Genomic DNA, 19229 nt, shown 5'->3' on the forward strand with positions numbered 1-19229 from the left:
ACAGTAATATATAGCATTATTTCCTCAATTTATTTACTCATTTCCCAATCGATAGTTATTTATTTTGTTTCTAATTCTTTGCTACTACAGAAAATTCTTCTACCAATATTTTGGTGTACATGGGGACTTAATTATCACTATTACTGATTATCTTCTTATCAATTATCCCTTGGGAATAAAATAGTAATAGAATCTCTGAATCAAAGGATATAGACATTAGCTAGTTTAATTTGCATAATTCCAAATTGCTTTCCAAATGATTGTGCTGACTCATAGCTCCACTAACAATGTACCAGAATACTTACACTTCCTCTACTTATCAATTATTCCTATCTTTTGCTATCTTTGCCAAATTGCAAGTTGTGAGGTGAAATTTCGGTCATCCAACAGAGAAGATCTAATTCAGTTCCAGTTGATCAGTGATGGACAGAAACAGCTACACTCAGAGAAGGAATACTGGGAAAGGAGTGTAAAATGTTTGCACTATTGTCTTTCTACCCAGGTTACTTATACCTTTGGAATTCAATTCTTACCGTGCAACAAAAGAAATTTGGTTTAACACACACATATATTGTATCTCTGTGTGTAACACATTTAATATATATGGGATTGCCTATCATCTAGGGGAAGAAATAGAAGGAGGGAGGGGAAAATTTGGAAAAGTGAATACAAGGGATAATCTTGTAAAAAAAAAATTACCCATGCATATGTACTGTCAAAAAAATTATAATTATAAAATTAATAAATTATAAAAGAAAAAGAAAGAAATTTCAGTCATCCATGCATTCTTAAAGCATTTCTGTTGGCTATGCTATGTATAGCATACTTATTTGAAGTGACTATACAGCAGTATACATCTATTCTCCTCATATAAACATTCCTCCAATTATGTAGCAGGAAGTATTGTTTTAATGATGCTAGACTTACTTTAAGATCTCACTACTGATAATTAACTATTGCCACTAAAAAGCTATGCTGTACAGATAACAGAAATGATCTGCTCAAGAGATTGGATGTTATAGTCATATCCTGCTATAAGACTTGGCTTCTGACTTCCATTCAAATAAAATGGTCCTCTCTGGAGGATACAAAGATCTCAAGACTGCCAAAGCTGATGGTCTTTTTCTCAATCTTTATCTTTCCTGTCCCTTCTGCAGTATTCAACGAATACCTTTTCCTCCTGGATATTCTTTCCTTTTTAGGCTTTTGTAACACTGTTCTCTTGTGGTTCTGTATTTAACCGATGCTTCTCAGGCTTCTTTGCTGCTTCTTCATTCACATTCCAATTACAAACCATGGGTGTCCCTCAATGATTCATCCTGGTATTGTTTTTCATTTTGCAAAAGGCAAAATATGGTATACTTTCTCCTTTGGTAATCTCCTTGGTTCTGATAGACTCAATTATCAACTCTATGATGATGATTGCTAGATTGATATGTGCAGGGAGCTAGGTTGTACAATGGACAGTGCAGTCAAGAAGACCTAAGTTCAAATTCAACCTGAGACATTTATGGGCTATGTGACCTTGGCAGACCTCTATCTGCCTCAATTTCCTCACCTCAAAATCAAGGACAATAATAAAAACCAACCTCTTGGAGTTGTTGTAAGGATAAAATGAAACATATGTAAAGTGCTTAAAGTTCCTGGAATATAGTAGATACTTAATAAATGCTCATTCCTTTGCCTTTTTCTCTCCTGAGTATACATGATCAACTACTTTTTGGACATCTCAAAATAAATGTACTATAAAATTCTGAAATTCAACATGTCACAAACAAAATTCATTTTTTTTCCTCCCCATTCTTCCTCTGAACTTTCCTATTGCCATGAAGGACACCAATAACCTTTTAGTAACCTACATCTGTACCTTCAGTATTATTCTTTCACTTGCCCCACATATCAAATGGTTGTCAAATATTGGCATTCACACCTCTATAATACCTCTCATATATATATCCCAACTCACACTACCAGCACTGTAGTTAAGGTCCTCATCATCTTTCCTTAACTATTATAACAGTCTAATACTTAGCCTCTCTCTCATCTCTTTCACCTACTTTATTCATTCTTCATACATCTACAAAAATGATTTTATTAAGCAAGTGTGACCAAGTCATTTTTCTGTTCAATGAGCTCCAGTAGTTTTCTATTATCTTTCACCTTTTTACTACATGGCCCTTTTCTTCACTACTAGTATACTTTGCTTCCCTACATGCACCTTAAGACCTAGCCACTTGCAATTCCTCAAAGAAAGTGCTCCATTTTCTGCAATTCCTCAAAAATATTACTCCATTTTCTCTCTGTGCCTTTGCACTGGACATCTGATATGCCTAAAATATCCTGCTTCATCACTTCCACCTCTTGGTTTTTTGAACTTCTTTAAGATTCATGTTAATCTAAAGGTAAGATGTCATGGGAAAGACATATATCTGGGTATTTACCTGTGTCTCCCTTATTAGAATGCATGTCTCCTTACTGGTAAGGTTTGTTTTTTCCCCTTTCTTTATATTACTAATTCTTAGTAAAGTTCTTGGCATGTAGTAAGAACTTAATAGATGCCTATTGACTAATTATTAACCCTTCTTCCTCTTTTAAAATAGATCACAGATCAGTTGGGAACCTTACTTTTTCCTAGAATACAGCTATTCAATCATAAAACACATATACAGAGAAATCAAGTCATGAATATCTTGCCTTTAAATTCAAAATGTGTCATCTGGTTTTAACAATTGTTTGGATTTCTTCCAGAAACTGCAATTTTCCAGCCATACAAATACTAAGAAAACCAATTAGTGTGTAGAACCAGATTAATATTACTATGGAAACAAAATATTATCAGCAAGCTTTTGACTAGACAAAGGCAATAGAATTTTTTTTTACTTTAATCAGGCTCAAGGATATATTCTAATTAACACCATGAGCAAATCTGTATTACTTGTTTAAGTTTTTGTCCTATTCTTTGCATATGAATATATAATATCATACAACTTATAGTAGAATATGTACCTTGAATAATTTTTCCAAACCTGGTAACACACTTGCATTAAACTATTCACATCTACCTCTTATCAACAGAATTCATCTGCAAAACAGTTGGTTAGGGGTGAAATCTGTGGCTAAAACAACTTAAGTCTTAGGAAGTGAACTCCTGACCTCATTAACTCCATCCTTTAAGTAAATGAAGCAGATGGGTCACAGACAGAATGGAACTAATAATCTTAACTGACCATCCTATAACATAAGTATAAACAATATGCAGCTTTCAGATCTTTGGCACGTAGGTAACACAGCTGGATAGTGCCCTCAACTGAACAAATGAACCAAATGATTTGCATTTATACATATTATCAACAATTCTATATAGTTATCTTGTAAAGCATATACAATACAATCTGTGTCATAATAAATTACAAACCCAGAAGTGTGATGAAGTACTTCAAAAAGGAAGGGGAAAAACCCATTACTATTACATTAGACAGCTAAATACATTATATTCCTCAAAAGGCACTAAAATAGATTTATATAACACTATGGTCAACAATGAATACCATTAAAGTTGCAATGCCTAGATAACTGAGGTCAAAACAGAGAGAACAAAGACAATCCATGAACAAGGAAAATGAATGCTTACCTGATAATCAGGTTTAGTAAAATAATCTAAAGAGGAGATATGGTCCAGAAAGATGCTAAATTCTGTAGGGAGATGTTTCAACATAAGTCTATGGTCATATCTCTCCTTAATAGAACCCACTTGCTCCTAGGGAAATAATAAAAAAAGAAACCAAAGTAAGTTTCTCTAATCAATTATACACTCAGAGCCTCTCTCTGATATTCTCAAAGGTATATACTAAGGATTAAGACCATACATAGATAATTAAGGGCTAAATAAGACTAGGAATCCTTACAAAATTAATGTACTCTGTTTTTTAAAAAATTACAATGCAGAACCAAAAGGTTGAACTCTTTTATATGTCTTATAGATATAATAATGCCTCCTGTACCACTAAATACAGAGGTCTGCACTAGGCAAATTGATAGCTTCCAAGAAAAAAGAACAGAAATCATCTTAAATTTGGCCTAATTTCCCCTGTCAACATAGAAAGAAGTTTCTTTGTTTCCATGGCTCTCTTTCAAACAATATCATAATCTAATAATACAAATGAGCTGTTTATAAATCAAACAACAAAGGCGGACACCAAATATAAAAGCTACTGATTCAGAGGGAAAACCAGAAATCAACTCAGATGAATTAGTTGCATATAAAGTGATATTTGTTCTATATACATTCATTTAATAACCATAATTTGAACTCCAATTCAACTCATCATAGAGGGATAATACTGGAAAATAATTTTTAATTGAGGCTATTTTTCAGGAAGATGCTTACCTCTCTTTCCAACCAACAATCAACATAACAATTTCTAAATTCACCTTGTCTTTTATTTTTCTCCAAGGCAGTTGTCCAACTACGAACTCTACCAACATGTAGAACAAAGACCAAAGATCATCATGTCTTCCCATTTCCTAAGTAAAACAAATTAGGATTTGGTCACATTGAGTTATGGCTTATCTTTATGATGAGACTGCACAATCTAAGGAATTAAGAAATCTACTGAATCCCACTAAATTTTTTGGGGGGTGATGGTTAGAGCAAGGCGGGTACATGTGTGATTTTATTACTATAGGAATTCCTAGTTTGGAAACTCCTTTCTCTTGTGCAGACCAGCAAGTCACCTATAATTAGACTTTAGGTTGCTTGAAGGCAGAAACTGTTTTTTGCCTTTCTTTGTATCTTAACACAGCCTGACATACATTATTAGACTCTTAATGAAAAGCTCACTGACTTGCTCCTACTCACAAAGCTAGTATGTGTCAGAGGCAGAAGTTAAACTTGACTCTAGATTCAACCTGTTCATGATTATCAGTTACTTCTCAGGCAGATTAAACTTTAATTAAATTCCTCACCAAAATTGGCGAAAAACAAATCCCTAAGTATTATCAGGGATACTTTCCAAGTTCTGAAAAATACCCATCTTAAAAACCATCAAGAACAAACACCATACTCTGGATATATACAATGGAGCTCACAATGGAGTTATAATGCTTCTGGCTGAAGGCATTTAGAAGAAATCTTATACCTCTTTAATAAAATAAGCCCAGATGCCTCTGAAAGCTTTTCTATAATCTACCTTGAAAATAAAGATATGGTTATTTATAGACTCAGAAAATTCTATCTTTATTTTAAAAAGAATACCTCATTTTAAAGACTGACATTAAAAAAAAAAAAAAAAAAAAAAGACTGACATCAACATCATTCTGGATAAGTTGAGAAAAACTAATATTTCTTTTTTTTTCCCCCTGAGGCTGGGGTTAAGTGACTTGCCCAGGGTCACACAGCTAGGAAGTGTTAAGTGTCTGAGATAAGATTTGAACTTAGGTCTCCTCCTGAATTCAAGGCTGGTGCTCTATCCACTGCGCCACCTAGCTGCCCCACATTTCAAATAATAAACAAAAACATATCCCAACAACAACAACAAAAAATTTCCTAAATAAGACAAAAGAACTGCCTGGGCACAAGGGGAAAAAAAGGCATTGATCATATTGATATACAAACTGAATTAGTTACATCATCTAATATAATGTCAGATACACAGTAAATGTATAATAAATATTTCACTGATTTAAAGATATAATGTTATTCAAATCAGTATTTTATAGAAGTATGTTATCCAGAAAATAATCTATAAGATCACAACACAATATTCCAAAGTACTCAGATTTAGCATTGTTCAGATTCTGATTTAATGTACTTTTTCCAAATTGGTATATACATAGCAGAAAATGTGGGATCAGAGGTTCAAAAAAAGGGTATTCCTTTATTTTCTGAATAGGCAATTTTTAAATATGTTTCTCATCCCCATCATCCCATTCCCATCAAAACAAGGTATAAGGCCAGGAATTCCATAATGCATTCTGCTTTCCTAAGTTATAATTTAAATTTTGGATAAATAAAGCTTAGAGATAAAAAGTGTAAAAATGAAAGTCTAAATTAAAAAACAAAACATAAGGAAAGGGATTATTTAATATAATGAAAGCCAAGAAGTGAAACGCACATTCACAGTATTTTATGAATGTGGAGGGTGGGGAGAGAAAGGAATAGTTGGTAGGAATATTGCAAATTATGGCCTATAAAAAAATCAAATACTGATACTTCATTAGACATCAATGAATTTAGGAACTTCATGACCTTCCTCACAATTTCATAAAATTTATATGTAAATATAAGAGATACCATGGAACAATGCATAGAGAATGAACTTCAGAGTAAGGAAGACTGATTCAAATCTCTCAGAGTAAGTTTTGATACCTAGGTGAACCTGACAGTGCCATAGGGATGCTGTTAAGATGATAAGTTGCAGAGCAATTTGCATAGTTAAGTTTTAGTAAAATTCTTCTCTGGGAGCTCCCTACTCAGATGAAATGAGAGGTTAGAATAAAGTATCTACATAAAGGTATAGATCAGTGGTCCTCAAACTTTTTAAATAGGAGGACAGTTCACTGTCTCTCAGACTGTGTGAAGGCCGGACTATAGTAAAAACAAAAAATCACACTCTGTCTCCGCCCCTCAGCCTATTTGCCATAACCCAGCAGACTGCATAAACATCCTCAGTCCACCACATCTGGCCCTCACAGTTTAAGAACCCCTGGTATAGATCATGTATGTAAAGGAAGATATAAGCTTTATTGCAAACATATAGTTAGCTAATCCTTAGCTATTATCTTTTTTTAATAGCAAATCCAATTTCATTTCTACTAACTAATCATGCAGCTGCATATATCCAATATCCTAGCATTACAAATCACTAAAGATTATAATGACCAACTGTTCTGCAATTAATAGAATCATAACAACTGCTAAATTAGGACAAATTATTCAATTAATTCTAAAGTTATAAAGCTTGGCTCTCTCTAAGTACTTTCCAGACAAAGAGGTTATGTGAGATGAGATCAAAAAAACTTATGTTCATATGAGACAGAGAAGAAAATATTTTACAACATTATCAAGAGTGATTAGATTGATATGCTTAAAATTCAGATACTCACTCTGTTTCGATGAGCATTGATTGATGCATACCGGACTGTTCCTCGAAATCCTGCCACAGCACGAGGCTAGAACATAAACAATAGAAGAATACAGCAGTTGCAAGCCATGAAGATTTGGTTCTGGTATGATTGTGGAGCTAATGAATTGAAAAGGTGAGGCGTAATCTTAAGGAGGCACTTATTAAGTATTTTCATGTTTATTGAACAATATTCTATACTACAGACTATATATAGCACATATGATAATAGGTTATCTTCATTTATGATCAAGTTTATGACTAGAGTCATCATAATGCATTCAATGTATTACCTCAACTCTAGTCTTAATTCCATTCACCCTTTTCCATCTTCAACAACATTAGTAACTATGTCAGTCAGATTGACACAAAAACCTTATTTTGCAGTAGAGCCTGTTTTGAGAGCCTAGTTTAATTCTGGGCAATTGACTGCTTGTTCAACTCAGAGTCAAAACCCCAATCAATGTATGAAGTACTAAACAAAAATGCCCAATGAATGTTAACCCACTTCACTGACCATATTTTAGAGCAGAGTTTCTTTTGAAATCATGGGCCAAAAAAGAGGTCCATGAACTTGAAGGGGGGGGGGAATTCATCTTTATTTTCACTAAATTTAACTGAAATTTAGCATCTCCTTCAATTACAAATTTTTTTCTTTACGTTCTAAAGAGTATATAGGTTTTACCTGCCTGCTAGAGAGGTTCATGTCTCATAAAAAATGTCAAGAAACCTTGTAGTAGAGGGTATGATTGGCACAGGAAAGTTATGTAAACAGAAATTTGGGCCACAAGCAAACTCTGGCACTTTTGTTCTTTTTATGAAGTCTGTAACCATCTGTGCTGCAAAAGTATCTCAGAAATCCAACCTGAGAACAGCTTTCCTTAGCAATAATTAGGCCATTTTAGAGACAGAAAACCCTGGGGAAAGTAATGTATACATTAATTAATTACTATATTGTATACCCATATAATATCAATTGTAATTCTCTTTTGCTTTTATCCCTAAAACCATCAGGGTCTCCTGTTGTCTTCCTAATTAAAATGTCATAGAAAAGCATCTATGAGAGCTAAAATGAACCATTAGCACCTTGGAACATAGATATTATCTTTCTCTTCTGCTTCCTGGCTTCCTCCTAGAGTCAACAACTCAACTCTCACCTCTTCAGGGGCTTTTCCTTCTACCACCTACTTAATTGCTCAGGGTCATAATTCTAAAGTTATCTTCTATTTATAGTTTTCTTCTTCCCTATTAAGGACACTGAATTACCACATAATCTTTTATTTGAAGAAGTCTTATCTACCAAATGTAAGAGTGAAATAGGCAGATAAAATTGACTAAGTCTCATTTAAAATCTCTTAAAACTCACAAAGAAACTTTGATCCAAACTTCTCCAAATTAGGAACTGGCCCTAATTTAAATAGTTATAAACCCATACTCCTCTCATATGATTCCTCTTCTTCCTACCAAAAGTACAGTTGATACCTGAAGTAGATGACAATGTCATAAGCTCCAGAAATGTGCCATTAAAGACAGGGACAATACTGGCTGGTCTCAACTCAATCCTGATTTACACAGTGAACATGTACACAAAGAAAGACATACAGTTAGTTATCCATATTTAGGAGAACTATGAATCTTTGTATATTTTACCAAGACTATACAATTTGGTAATATGTGATATGTCCAATATTTTTGTGAAGATCAAATATTTGTATATTATGCTTTTCTGAGAGTTTCTGAACTTCATTGGCAGAGAGAAATCCCAATGAAAAATCTATTAGCAACAGAGACAGGAAACTGTTTTACAACTTAAAAGGATTTCCTGGGAGACTGAATGTTTAAGTGATTTGACCAGAAAACAAAGACGGTATATATGCCAGAAGACAGAAATAAAGCAAGCTTTTCTTGAAGCTGACTCTACTGACATTACACTATCTAGTTTAGGATTGTATATCAGAATCTACTTATATCAAGAAATGCAGATTAAAAAGAGCAGAACCAAACAACATTCTTTTCAGGGGGGTGGGGGTTCGAAGCAATTGGGATCAACTAACTTGCTCAAGATCACACAACTAGTAATGTGAAGCATCTAAAGCCAAATTTGAACTCAGATTCTCCTGACTCCAGGGCTACTGCTCTATCCTCTGTACCATCTAGCTGGCCCAACAACATTTATTAATTAAATACTATATACTACTATTTATTAAATAGTACATGCTAGGTACTGGGTTAGGTTCTAAAGATACAAATAAAATCAAGAAAATAATGTACCTAATGAACACAATCATGTAACCAAAAAAAAGCCCACTAAAATGTGCTGAACTCATATTAACTGCTGCAAAAAATTTTAGTCATGAAGAAAAGAAGGAAACATGCTTTCTAATTCTTAATAAAAAGGTGCTATAGAATACTTCACTAGTTATTCTGTTGTTTTTGCTTATTTATTTTAAGAGATAATTTGTGGCTGGAGATACTGAAAAACGATTGCTAAATTTTTAAAAAGCCATAAGTAAAAATCATTAAATTGACTTTTAATGTTGAAATATGGATAGGGTGTAGAGTACCAATCAAATACATGTTTGTAAAGGAGAACATACAAATTCTCAGTCCAAATATGGAGTTAATGCATTGATCATTTACAAAGAATATAGCATAAGAGTCAGTTTAAAAAAAAAAAAGAACAACAACAAAAAAACCAACTCAGTGAAAGGGACCATCTTTTCACCATTCTGCTCTCAGGAAAAAGAAGACAGGTTAGACTTTTGACCCTGCCATACCCATTTTTGAGCAGTGATGAGAGATGAGCTCTACCTGCTACTTAGTACAATGATTAGGAGTTAGAATTCAAAACTTTTATCCCCTGAAAATTGAACAAATAGAAGGAAATAACAAATACATCACAACTATAAATCTAATGGATGCAGACAGAAAGACAGTGAGCATATATTTAAAATGGTGAAGTGAAATGTTTAAAGACATTCAAGTCTATCATATAAATTCTCAAAAAAAACCAAAACAACAAAACATGAGGGAACAATAAATAAATACAATAAAAACACACAATGTGTGAAAACATTAAAATACAGAATAAAACACAACAATAAGAACAATAAACACAAATGATAAAGCACGAAATTACACACAAGAAATTAAAAATTGATCAAAACAGAAAATAAGCAAGGCAGAGAAGAATATACAATAAAAGAGAATCATTATTATTGTAAAACTATGGAGGAATTATAATACCACAGAGGAACTGAAACAGTTAAATACTAGAACCAATGAAGATATGACAAAGAACAACACAAGATATTTTCAATTTTATTTTTATACTAAACACAAAATCAAACAAAATGTTCATTTCTACATACAAAAAAGAACAGAAAGAGAATTATATACATAATTACAAATCTGCTCACTTCTCCCTCAAACAACAAATGCACCATTTTCATTTTCAAAGCTTTTCTTCTTTCTGGCACATTAAAAAATCTTTTCCTTTCTTCTTCCCTTTGATAGTCCTATCAACAGTCCCCTTTTGCTAATTTCTCTAAACTAAAGAAAAAAACCCAACATCTTTGTATTAAATACCATCACCAAGGAAAGCATGCCTACATTGGGGCAAAAAATATGTCTTAATTCTGCACTGTGAGTCCCTGACTTCAAATGTCAGTAAATTGATAGCATGCTTGATCACTCAATCTCAGAATTGTGGTTGGTCCTTACCCTAATTAGAATTCTTAAGTCTCTCTTGGCAGTTGTTTTTACAATTTTGCTATTACTTACATAAATTAGTTCTTTGATTCTGCTCAATTTCTTCTCTATCAGTTCATATATATCTTTCCAAGTTTGATAGCATCCCTCACACTTTTTCTTACAACACAATGACATTCAATTACATGTTTATGGTATAATTTGTGTAGTTGTTCCCAAGTGGTGCGCATCCCATTATTTCCTACCAGCACAGGGTATTTTGAGAGACATAGTCAAATGATAAATAATATACTTAAGGAAATTAAACAAGAATTAACTTGACCAGTTATCAGCAAAACCTTCAACTTTGCTTAGAGTTGTTCTGTTAAGTTCATTAAAATGGAAATAAGAACGAACACACACAAACACACACACACACACACACACAGAATTCCTTACACTCCCTTCTCAAGAATTAAACAGTAATTTAAAAAAACAATGAGGATAATAAGTTACATAGTACATTGGGGTTTATAAAGTGTTTTCTTCACAACAACCCTATGATATAAGTAAGTGAAGGTACTTCTTAATATAATAAAAAGGTATTCATTAAAAATTATCTGAAATTATGTAAAATGGAAAAACAGTAACTGCATTTCCTCTAATAATGGTTAAAAAAAACCCCCAAAACAACTAGAATTGTCTCATCTTCTCACTCATATTTGACATTCTTAGAAATTTAATAATAGCCATAAAGTATGGAAAAGAAATTAGAAGTAACAACGATTAAGAAGTTTAATTCAGTCAAACATATATTTATGAAGCATTTATTATGTTCAAAGCTGGCATAAAAATGTTAGGGATATAACAATAAGATGATAAAATCATCAACACAAATAAGTAAATATAATGTATAGACAAAAAAGCTAAGAAGCATGATGGATAGAATAGTGACTTATGAGTGGAGACAATCTATATTCATGTTCTATCTCTGACATATACTGTGTGACTCAGGGAAAGCATTTGATCTTTCCTTGCCTCAGTAAAATATGTCAGGGCAGCTTCAGTTATTTCCTTTTAATTAATTGGTCTTATTTGATTATGATTCATGATTTTGTACAGTCTTGCCTCACATAAATCCAATTCATTTGCAAGTCAAGATATCACCTTCTTAATGCTATCAATCCTCTTTGACAACAAAGGACAAACAACAATCTGGAGTAGTTGTAGCCCAGTTCCAGTTGAGCGAGTCTGCTTACTTCCTTCTAGCCTTCCTTCCTCTTCCCTGTCTTTATTTACATAAGAAATCAGATCCTTTCCTGTCCAAAGGAATATAAATTTTAATTGCTGAAAAGTCACAAAATATCTTGGGGTTTACAGGCTAGATTTCTTTTCTCTCCCCTACTTGTTTTTTCTATCACTAAATATAAAAAACCAAACTGGGACAATTAGTTCTTTTACACCACAGTATTTCATTTTTGATTTCTTTAAATACAGTATTAGAAACCCAGGCTTTGAGAAGGCCCATTGAAATTCAAATGGATCTACCTGACCAAGCCTGAAACTCAAATCATTCTGGTTTTTACTGACTGGCCAACAATAAGTCCTAGCAGCAATATCACTATTGGGTCAGTATCTCAGAGAGATCATAAAAGAGGGAAAATAATGCACATGCACAAAAATGTTTGTAGCAGCTCTTTTTGTCATAACAAGAAATTGGAAATTGAGGAATGCCCATCATTTGGGGAAAGGCTGAATAAGTTATGGCATATGAATGTAATAAAAAAAATTATTGTTCTATAAGAAATGATAAGTAGGCTGATTTCAGAAAAGCCTAGAAAGACTTATGTGTACTGATGCTAAATGAATTGAGTAGAGCCAAAAAACACTGAACAAAGTAATAGCAAGATCATGTGATGATCAAACAATGATAGAATTAACTCTTCTCAACAATGTGGTGATTCAAGGACAATACCAATAGAGTTGGAATGCAAAAATGGCATCTACATTAAAAGGGAGAACTATGAAGACTGAAATAGGATCGATAACTTTGTTATTGTTATTGTTGTTGGCTTTTTATTTCTTGTGGTTTTTCCCTTTTCTTCTGTTTTTTGTTTCACAATATGATTAATATGGAAACACTGTACATGTATTGTTACGCCACATTTCTCTTTTATTGTCCTGACTCAGTTTCCCTAATTATCCTGACTCAATCCTGCCTCAATTTCCCTGCTTCTCAGTTCTGCAAAACCTCCCCTCTTCTTTATCAGAATACTTGATAGAACATCGGAAAGCCTCTTCCCATCCCAAGCTATTAGAATATCAGATACAGTCTTATCAAGATGCCTCTACCAGGGTGCCTCCCCCTGATTATGTCATCCCCTCTCCAGAGGCTTACTCCACCTTGTCAGTCCCATTCCTGCTCTCAGCACCTTGACTCTGCCCCTGCCTCAGTCTACCCTCTGCATCTGAGCCACCTGTATATAGATCACTGAGAACTCAGATTGTTCACTACATTCTTGTAGACTATGTGTAGACTATGGTCTCATTCAGCCCTGGGACCAAACATGGATCCATTTGTCCCAATATAGCTCTCCATTTAATAAATTATTAAATATTCTCTAATCTCTATCTTGTTCAGTTTCTCTGGCATTACAGTATAATCTATGTTAGATTATTTGCTGTCTTAGGGAGAGAAAAAATTTGGATCATAAAATTTTACAAAAATGTTAAAAATTATCTTTACATGTATTTGGAAAAATAAAATAATACTGAGAAAAAAATAAATGTTGAAAACTATCTTATTATGTGATTATGATGAGGGGAATGCAGACCGCCCAGTATGTAAATGACCACCAAAACCTTACATCCTCTGGAGAAAAATTCATTTCTTATACAAACTTCTCCATATCCTCTGGAAGCAGAAGTCTTTTTCAAATACAAATTCTGTTTTATGATCCTGTTTGTGTATAAAATGAAGCTCCAAACTTCTATTCTTTCCAATAAAGCTTCTCTCCCTGGAAGCTTATTGTCTGCTGACTCTGTGGAGCTCTTTTCCTAATCAATAAAGACCTTGTTTTAAGACAGCTTTGAGAGACGAATTCTTTTGCCACAAATCCGGCCTTAGCACTTTAGAGAGAGAGACAGCAGAGAGAACCACAGACCCATCTTTGCCTTGTATCGCACCCTCTTCAATTAGAAAAATAAAATACTATTGAGAAAAAATAAAACAAAACAAAAAGTCTTCTCAAACCTCATTAGGCATTGTTCAGGTTCTGATGGCTCAAAGTGAATGTAAATAGCAATTATTTCTGTGTTGGCCAGAAACTATGGGGATTTTTCCTTCCCAAATGAAAAAACAATTTTTTTTTTGACTAGATAAGAGAGACCACTTTGGGCCTTATTTCTAACTTAGCTTTAATCAATGAATGGCCACTGCCTTAGACAAACTGTGACCCTGGGAAAGACTTTAGCTTAAAAAGGCCAAGAGCTTCCACTGCATTCAGGGTCACTTAACAGGTCCTTAAAGGAGAAAATCTCCTTCAACTCTGCCTCAGGGAGGGGACTCCACCCTGAAGCACAAACAGTTTCATCTTTGTTATCTGGGTGGGGTCTGCTCAGTCCAGAAACCCAATGAATTCAATTCAAATTCTAGCCTCAGTTGAAATCCAGGGGAGCCAACTTGGGACTCCACCCACGAGCCCCCTTCAGCTTGTAGCCAAAGCCCCCTATATACATATATAATTCTTTTTTTTTTATTATAGCTTTTCATTTATGAGATATATGCATGGGTAATTTTTCAGCATTGATAATTGCAAAACCCTTTTGTTCCAGTTTTTCCCCTCCTTCTCCACACCATCTTCCCCAGATGGCAGGTTGACCAATACATGTAAAATATGTTAAAGTATAAGTTAAATGCAATATATGTATACATGTCCATACAGTTATTTTGCTGTACAAAAAGAATGAGACTTTGAAATAGTGTAATCTGTGAAGGAAATAAAAAATGCAGGTGGGCAAAAATAGAGGGATTGGGGATTCTATGTAGTGTTTCATAGTCATCTCCCAGAATTCTTTCTCTGGGTGTAACTGGTTCAATCCATTACAGTTCTATTGGAACTGATTTGGTTCACCACATTGTTGAAGAGGGCCACATCCATCAGAATTGATCATCATATAGTATTGTTGTTGAAGTATATAATGATCTCCTGGTCCTGCTCATTTCACTCAGCATCAGTTCATGTAAGTCTTTCCAGGCCTTTCTGAAATCATCCTGCTGGTCATTTCTTAGAGAACAATAATATTCCATAATATTCATATACCACAATTTATTCAGCCATTCTCCAATTGACGGGCATCCACTCTGTTTCCAGTTTCTGGCCACTACAAAGAGGGCTGCCACAAACATTTTTGCACATACAGGTCTCTTTCCCTTCTTTAAGATCTCTTTGGGATATAAGCCCAGTAGTAAGACTGCTGGGTCAGAGGTTTGCAGAGTTTGATAACTTTTTGAGCATAATTCCAAATCGCTCTCCAGAATGGCTGGATGTATTCACAATTCCACTAACAATGCATCAGTATCCCAGTTTTTCCACATCCCCTCCAACATTCTGCATTATCTTTCCCTGTCATTCTAGCCAATCTGACAGGTGTGTAGTGGTATCTCAGAATTGTCTTAATTTGCATTTCTCTGATTAATAATGACTTGGAGCACCTTTTCATATGCCTAGAAATAGTTTCAATTTCTTCGTCTGAGAATTGTCTGTTCATATCCTTTGACCATTTATCAATTGGAGAATGGCTTGATTTCTTATAGAGTCAATTCTCTATATATTTTGGAAATGAGACCTTTATCAGACCCTTTGGCTGTAAAAATGTTTTCCCAGTTTATTGCTTCCCTTCTAATCTTGTCTGCATTAGTTTTGTTTGTACAAAAACTTTTCAATTTGATATAATCAAAATTTTCTATTTTGTGATCAATAATGATCTCTAGTTCTTCTTTGATCATAAATTCCTTCCTCTTCTACAGGTCTGAGAGGTAAACTATCTTATGTTCTTCTAATTTATTTATAATCTCACTCTTTATGCCTAGGTCATGAACCCATTTGGACCTTATTTTGGTGTACAGTGTTAAGTATGGGTCAATGCCTAGTTTCTGCTATACTAATTTCCTTTTTTCCCAGCAGTTTTTGTCAAACAGTGAGTTCTTATCCCAAAAGCTGGAGTCTTTGGGTTTGTCAAACACTAGATTATTAAAGCTATTGACTCTTTTGTCCTTTGAACCTAATCTATTCCACTCATCAACTAGTCTATTTCTTAGCCAATACCAAATGGTTTTGGTAACCACTGCTTTATAATATAGTTTTAGATCAGGTACAGCTAGGCCACCTTCAGTTGATTTTTTTTCATTAGTTCCTTTAAAATTCTTGACCTTTTGTTTTTCCATATAAACTTTGTTATTTTTTCTAGCTCATTAAAACAATTTTTTGGGAGTCTAATTGGTATGCTACTAAATAAATAGATCAGTTTAGGTAGTATTGTCATCTTTATTATATTTGCTCGCCCTATCCAAGAGCATTTAACATTTTTCCAATTGATTAGATCTGACTTTATTTGTGTGGAAAATGTTTTGTAGTTTTGCTCATATAATTCCTGATTTTCCCTTGGCAGATAGATTCCTAAATATTTTATACTATCGGTAGTTACTTTAAATGGAATTTCTCTTTGTATCTTTTGCTGTTGGATTTTGTTAGTGATATATAAGAATGCCGATGACTTATGTGGGTTTATTTTGTATCCTGCAACTTTGCTAAAGGTATGGATTACTTCTAATAGCTTTTTAGTAGAATCTCTGGGGTTCTCTAAATATACCATCATATTATCAGCAAAGAGTGATGGTTTCCTTATTTCCTACTCTAATTCCTTTAATCTCTTTGTTGACTCTTATTGCCAAAGCTGGCATTTCTAATACAATATTGAATAGCAATGGTGATAGTGGAAAATCCCCCTATTATAAAAGAGCAAAACTAAAACCCTCTTTTTGCAGAGGTTCCAAACATGCCAGCCATGCCATGCTTGGCACCCAAGGAGCCTCTGCCCACTGGAATATACTTTTCCAGGGCCATCTTTTCTTTACCTCACCTATTTCCTTAACCAGAGTTTAACCTTACTTCCAATACCCATAATAAACCTCTTTTATCAATCTAGGTTTTCAGGTCTGTAAATTCTTTTCAGAGAATCTATACTTGCACCAAATCCTAAGGGGTTGCAGGGGAGACAAACCCTTCCATTTGATTCCCTGAACTCTGAACCTGCCACTAGACCTTATTTAACTCCCTGACCACCAGAAACCCTAATTTCATTTGGGTTCCCCAAATCTAAACATCATCAGTTACCTTTAGTTGTTTTGATCTGTTTTGCCACAAGACCCAAATGATTCTGGAGGAGAGAATGAGGCTGGTGATTTTGCATAACCCTGCCTCATTTAAATTCAATTCACTAACAAGACCTTACCTTCCTGATCACCTTGGAGAACACAGTGTATAAGAGTAGTGGACAACTAGGAACTTTTTCATTTTTCAAACCAAGGGCCATAATTGAATTGAGCAACCTCTTTTTTAATGCCCATTTCTACTACAATCTCCACTACTCATACAATCAAGGATTCTAGGTCTAGAGGTATCTATATGACTTCAAAGCTTTCCCCCCAGGAACTGGAGGCACTTTGATAAATTTGTATTGTTATTTTTCTGTTTTTCATATCATCAGACCTATTTCTTTATTGCTCCCAGAGAATTATCTCAAATGACAAATTTGTTTTAAAGAGAGGAAGGAAAAATTGTGGGCACATTAATTTATGCTTTGGAAAAACCTGAAAACATCTTTGAAGTCATCACTTATATCACCTAACAATGTAGTCAAAGAAAATTTTTATGAAGATGAGCTTATAATAATTATGGTTGACTTTAATGCCAGAGCAGGTGCCAACTACCAGACATGACAAGGAATCTTTGGGAGGAACAGAATCAGAAACAGCAAGAGCAACGATAATTTTCTACTGAAGACCTGTGCATTTCATGACCTACTCATCACCAACACTGTTTTCTGTTTGCCTAAACACAATAAAGTTTTGTGGATGCATTCTTGCAGCAAACACTGGCAATTAATAGACTATATTATAGTTAAGGAGAAGAGGCAGACAGGATGTGAGAATGACAAAGGCAATGTGTGGTGTAGAATGCTGAACTACTGATCACAGACTTAATGAGCTAAAAACTAAGCTAAAAACTTTTATCCAACAAAACCAGCATCCCCAAGATAAGATGACTACCAGAAGACTTCAGAATGTTTCTCCATGCATGAACAGTTTGTTGCTAACTTGGAGATTAGTTTGATGAAAATGATGGGGAAATTCAGAAGCTGTTAAACAAAAACCAAGAATTTCACAAAGGATAATTTGTCTATCTCTATGGAGGCAATATTCAATTCCATCAAAAGTCAAGTGCAAGTAATATTTAGAGAGATGCAGGATTCTTTGCTCAGTAAAAAGGCAAGATGAAAATTAGTTAATTCCAGATACTTCTATGGTGCCCTAAAGGTCAAAGACCTGTGGTGTATCTTGACTATTTACTACTGATGAAGCCACATTGATAAGTGATAAGGACATGATCCTAGAAAGATGGGTCAAACACTTCCACAGTGTTCTCAACAAACCATCATCAACCAATGCCACAGCTGTTGACCGTATACCTCGAGCTGAAGTCAATCCCTCTCTAGCCAAACTTCCAACTGAAGAAGAGGTTTTGAATGCCATAAAACTCCTTTCATGGGCAAAATGCCTAGTTCTGATTCTATTCCAGCTGAGATTTATGAGGTAGGGAATCCACTGTTCAGTTAAAAGCTGACTGAATTCTTCTGGATTATATAGTAAGAAGAGATTCTCTTCTAAGTGTTCAAGAATACCTCAACTGTCCAATTCTATAAAGGAGAAGGAAATAGGTTGTCCTATGACAATCATAAGAAGCTCTCTCTCTTAGCCACTGCTGGCTAGATTTTTGCCAAAGCCCTCCTTAGCAGGCATGTGGAAGATGAGCCAAATGACAAAAGTGGCTTCAGAAAGGGCTGAGAAAGTTGATAAGGTGTTTGTGCTTACAACTTCAGGAGGAATGGCAGAAGCATAACAGAGATCTATACAATGTGCATCAATCTAATGAAAGCCTTTGGTACCATCAGTTATGAGAGCTTGTAAAAAGTTATAGCAAAATGATTTCCTAGAGAAATTCATCAGTATTGTACATTAATTTCTGGATAAAGGACGATGCTCCTGTGCTTCCCCAGTCATCAATGAAATGAAGCAAGACTGTGTTATTGCTTTCATGCTTTTTTTCAGCTGTGATGTTTTCAACTATGTTACTAGAT

At 34.3% G+C, this 19229-nt stretch overlaps 1 protein-coding gene across 6 annotated transcripts in view; it reads right to left on the reverse strand.

Annotated features, from left to right (window-relative positions):
- The window catches only part of TTBK2 (tau tubulin kinase 2), a 249379-nt gene that overhangs the window by 77890 nt on the left and 152260 nt on the right, over positions 1-19229 (reverse strand). For all 6 annotated transcript variants that reach the window (XM_074289397.1, XM_074289396.1, XM_074289395.1 and 3 more), the window contains 3 exons: positions 7105-7170; positions 4432-4524; positions 3632-3757 (listed from right to left, as the gene is read on the reverse strand). In XM_074289397.1, the coding sequence (XP_074145498.1) occupies positions 3632-3757; positions 4432-4524; positions 7105-7170 (285 nt within the window). The remainder of the gene's footprint in view (positions 1-3631; positions 3758-4431; positions 4525-7104; positions 7171-19229) is intronic.

Source organism: Sminthopsis crassicaudata, chromosome 2 (genome assembly GCF_048593235.1).
Source record: "Sminthopsis crassicaudata isolate SCR6 chromosome 2, ASM4859323v1, whole genome shotgun sequence".
Taxonomy (NCBI): Eukaryota; Metazoa; Chordata; class Mammalia; order Dasyuromorphia; family Dasyuridae; genus Sminthopsis; species Sminthopsis crassicaudata.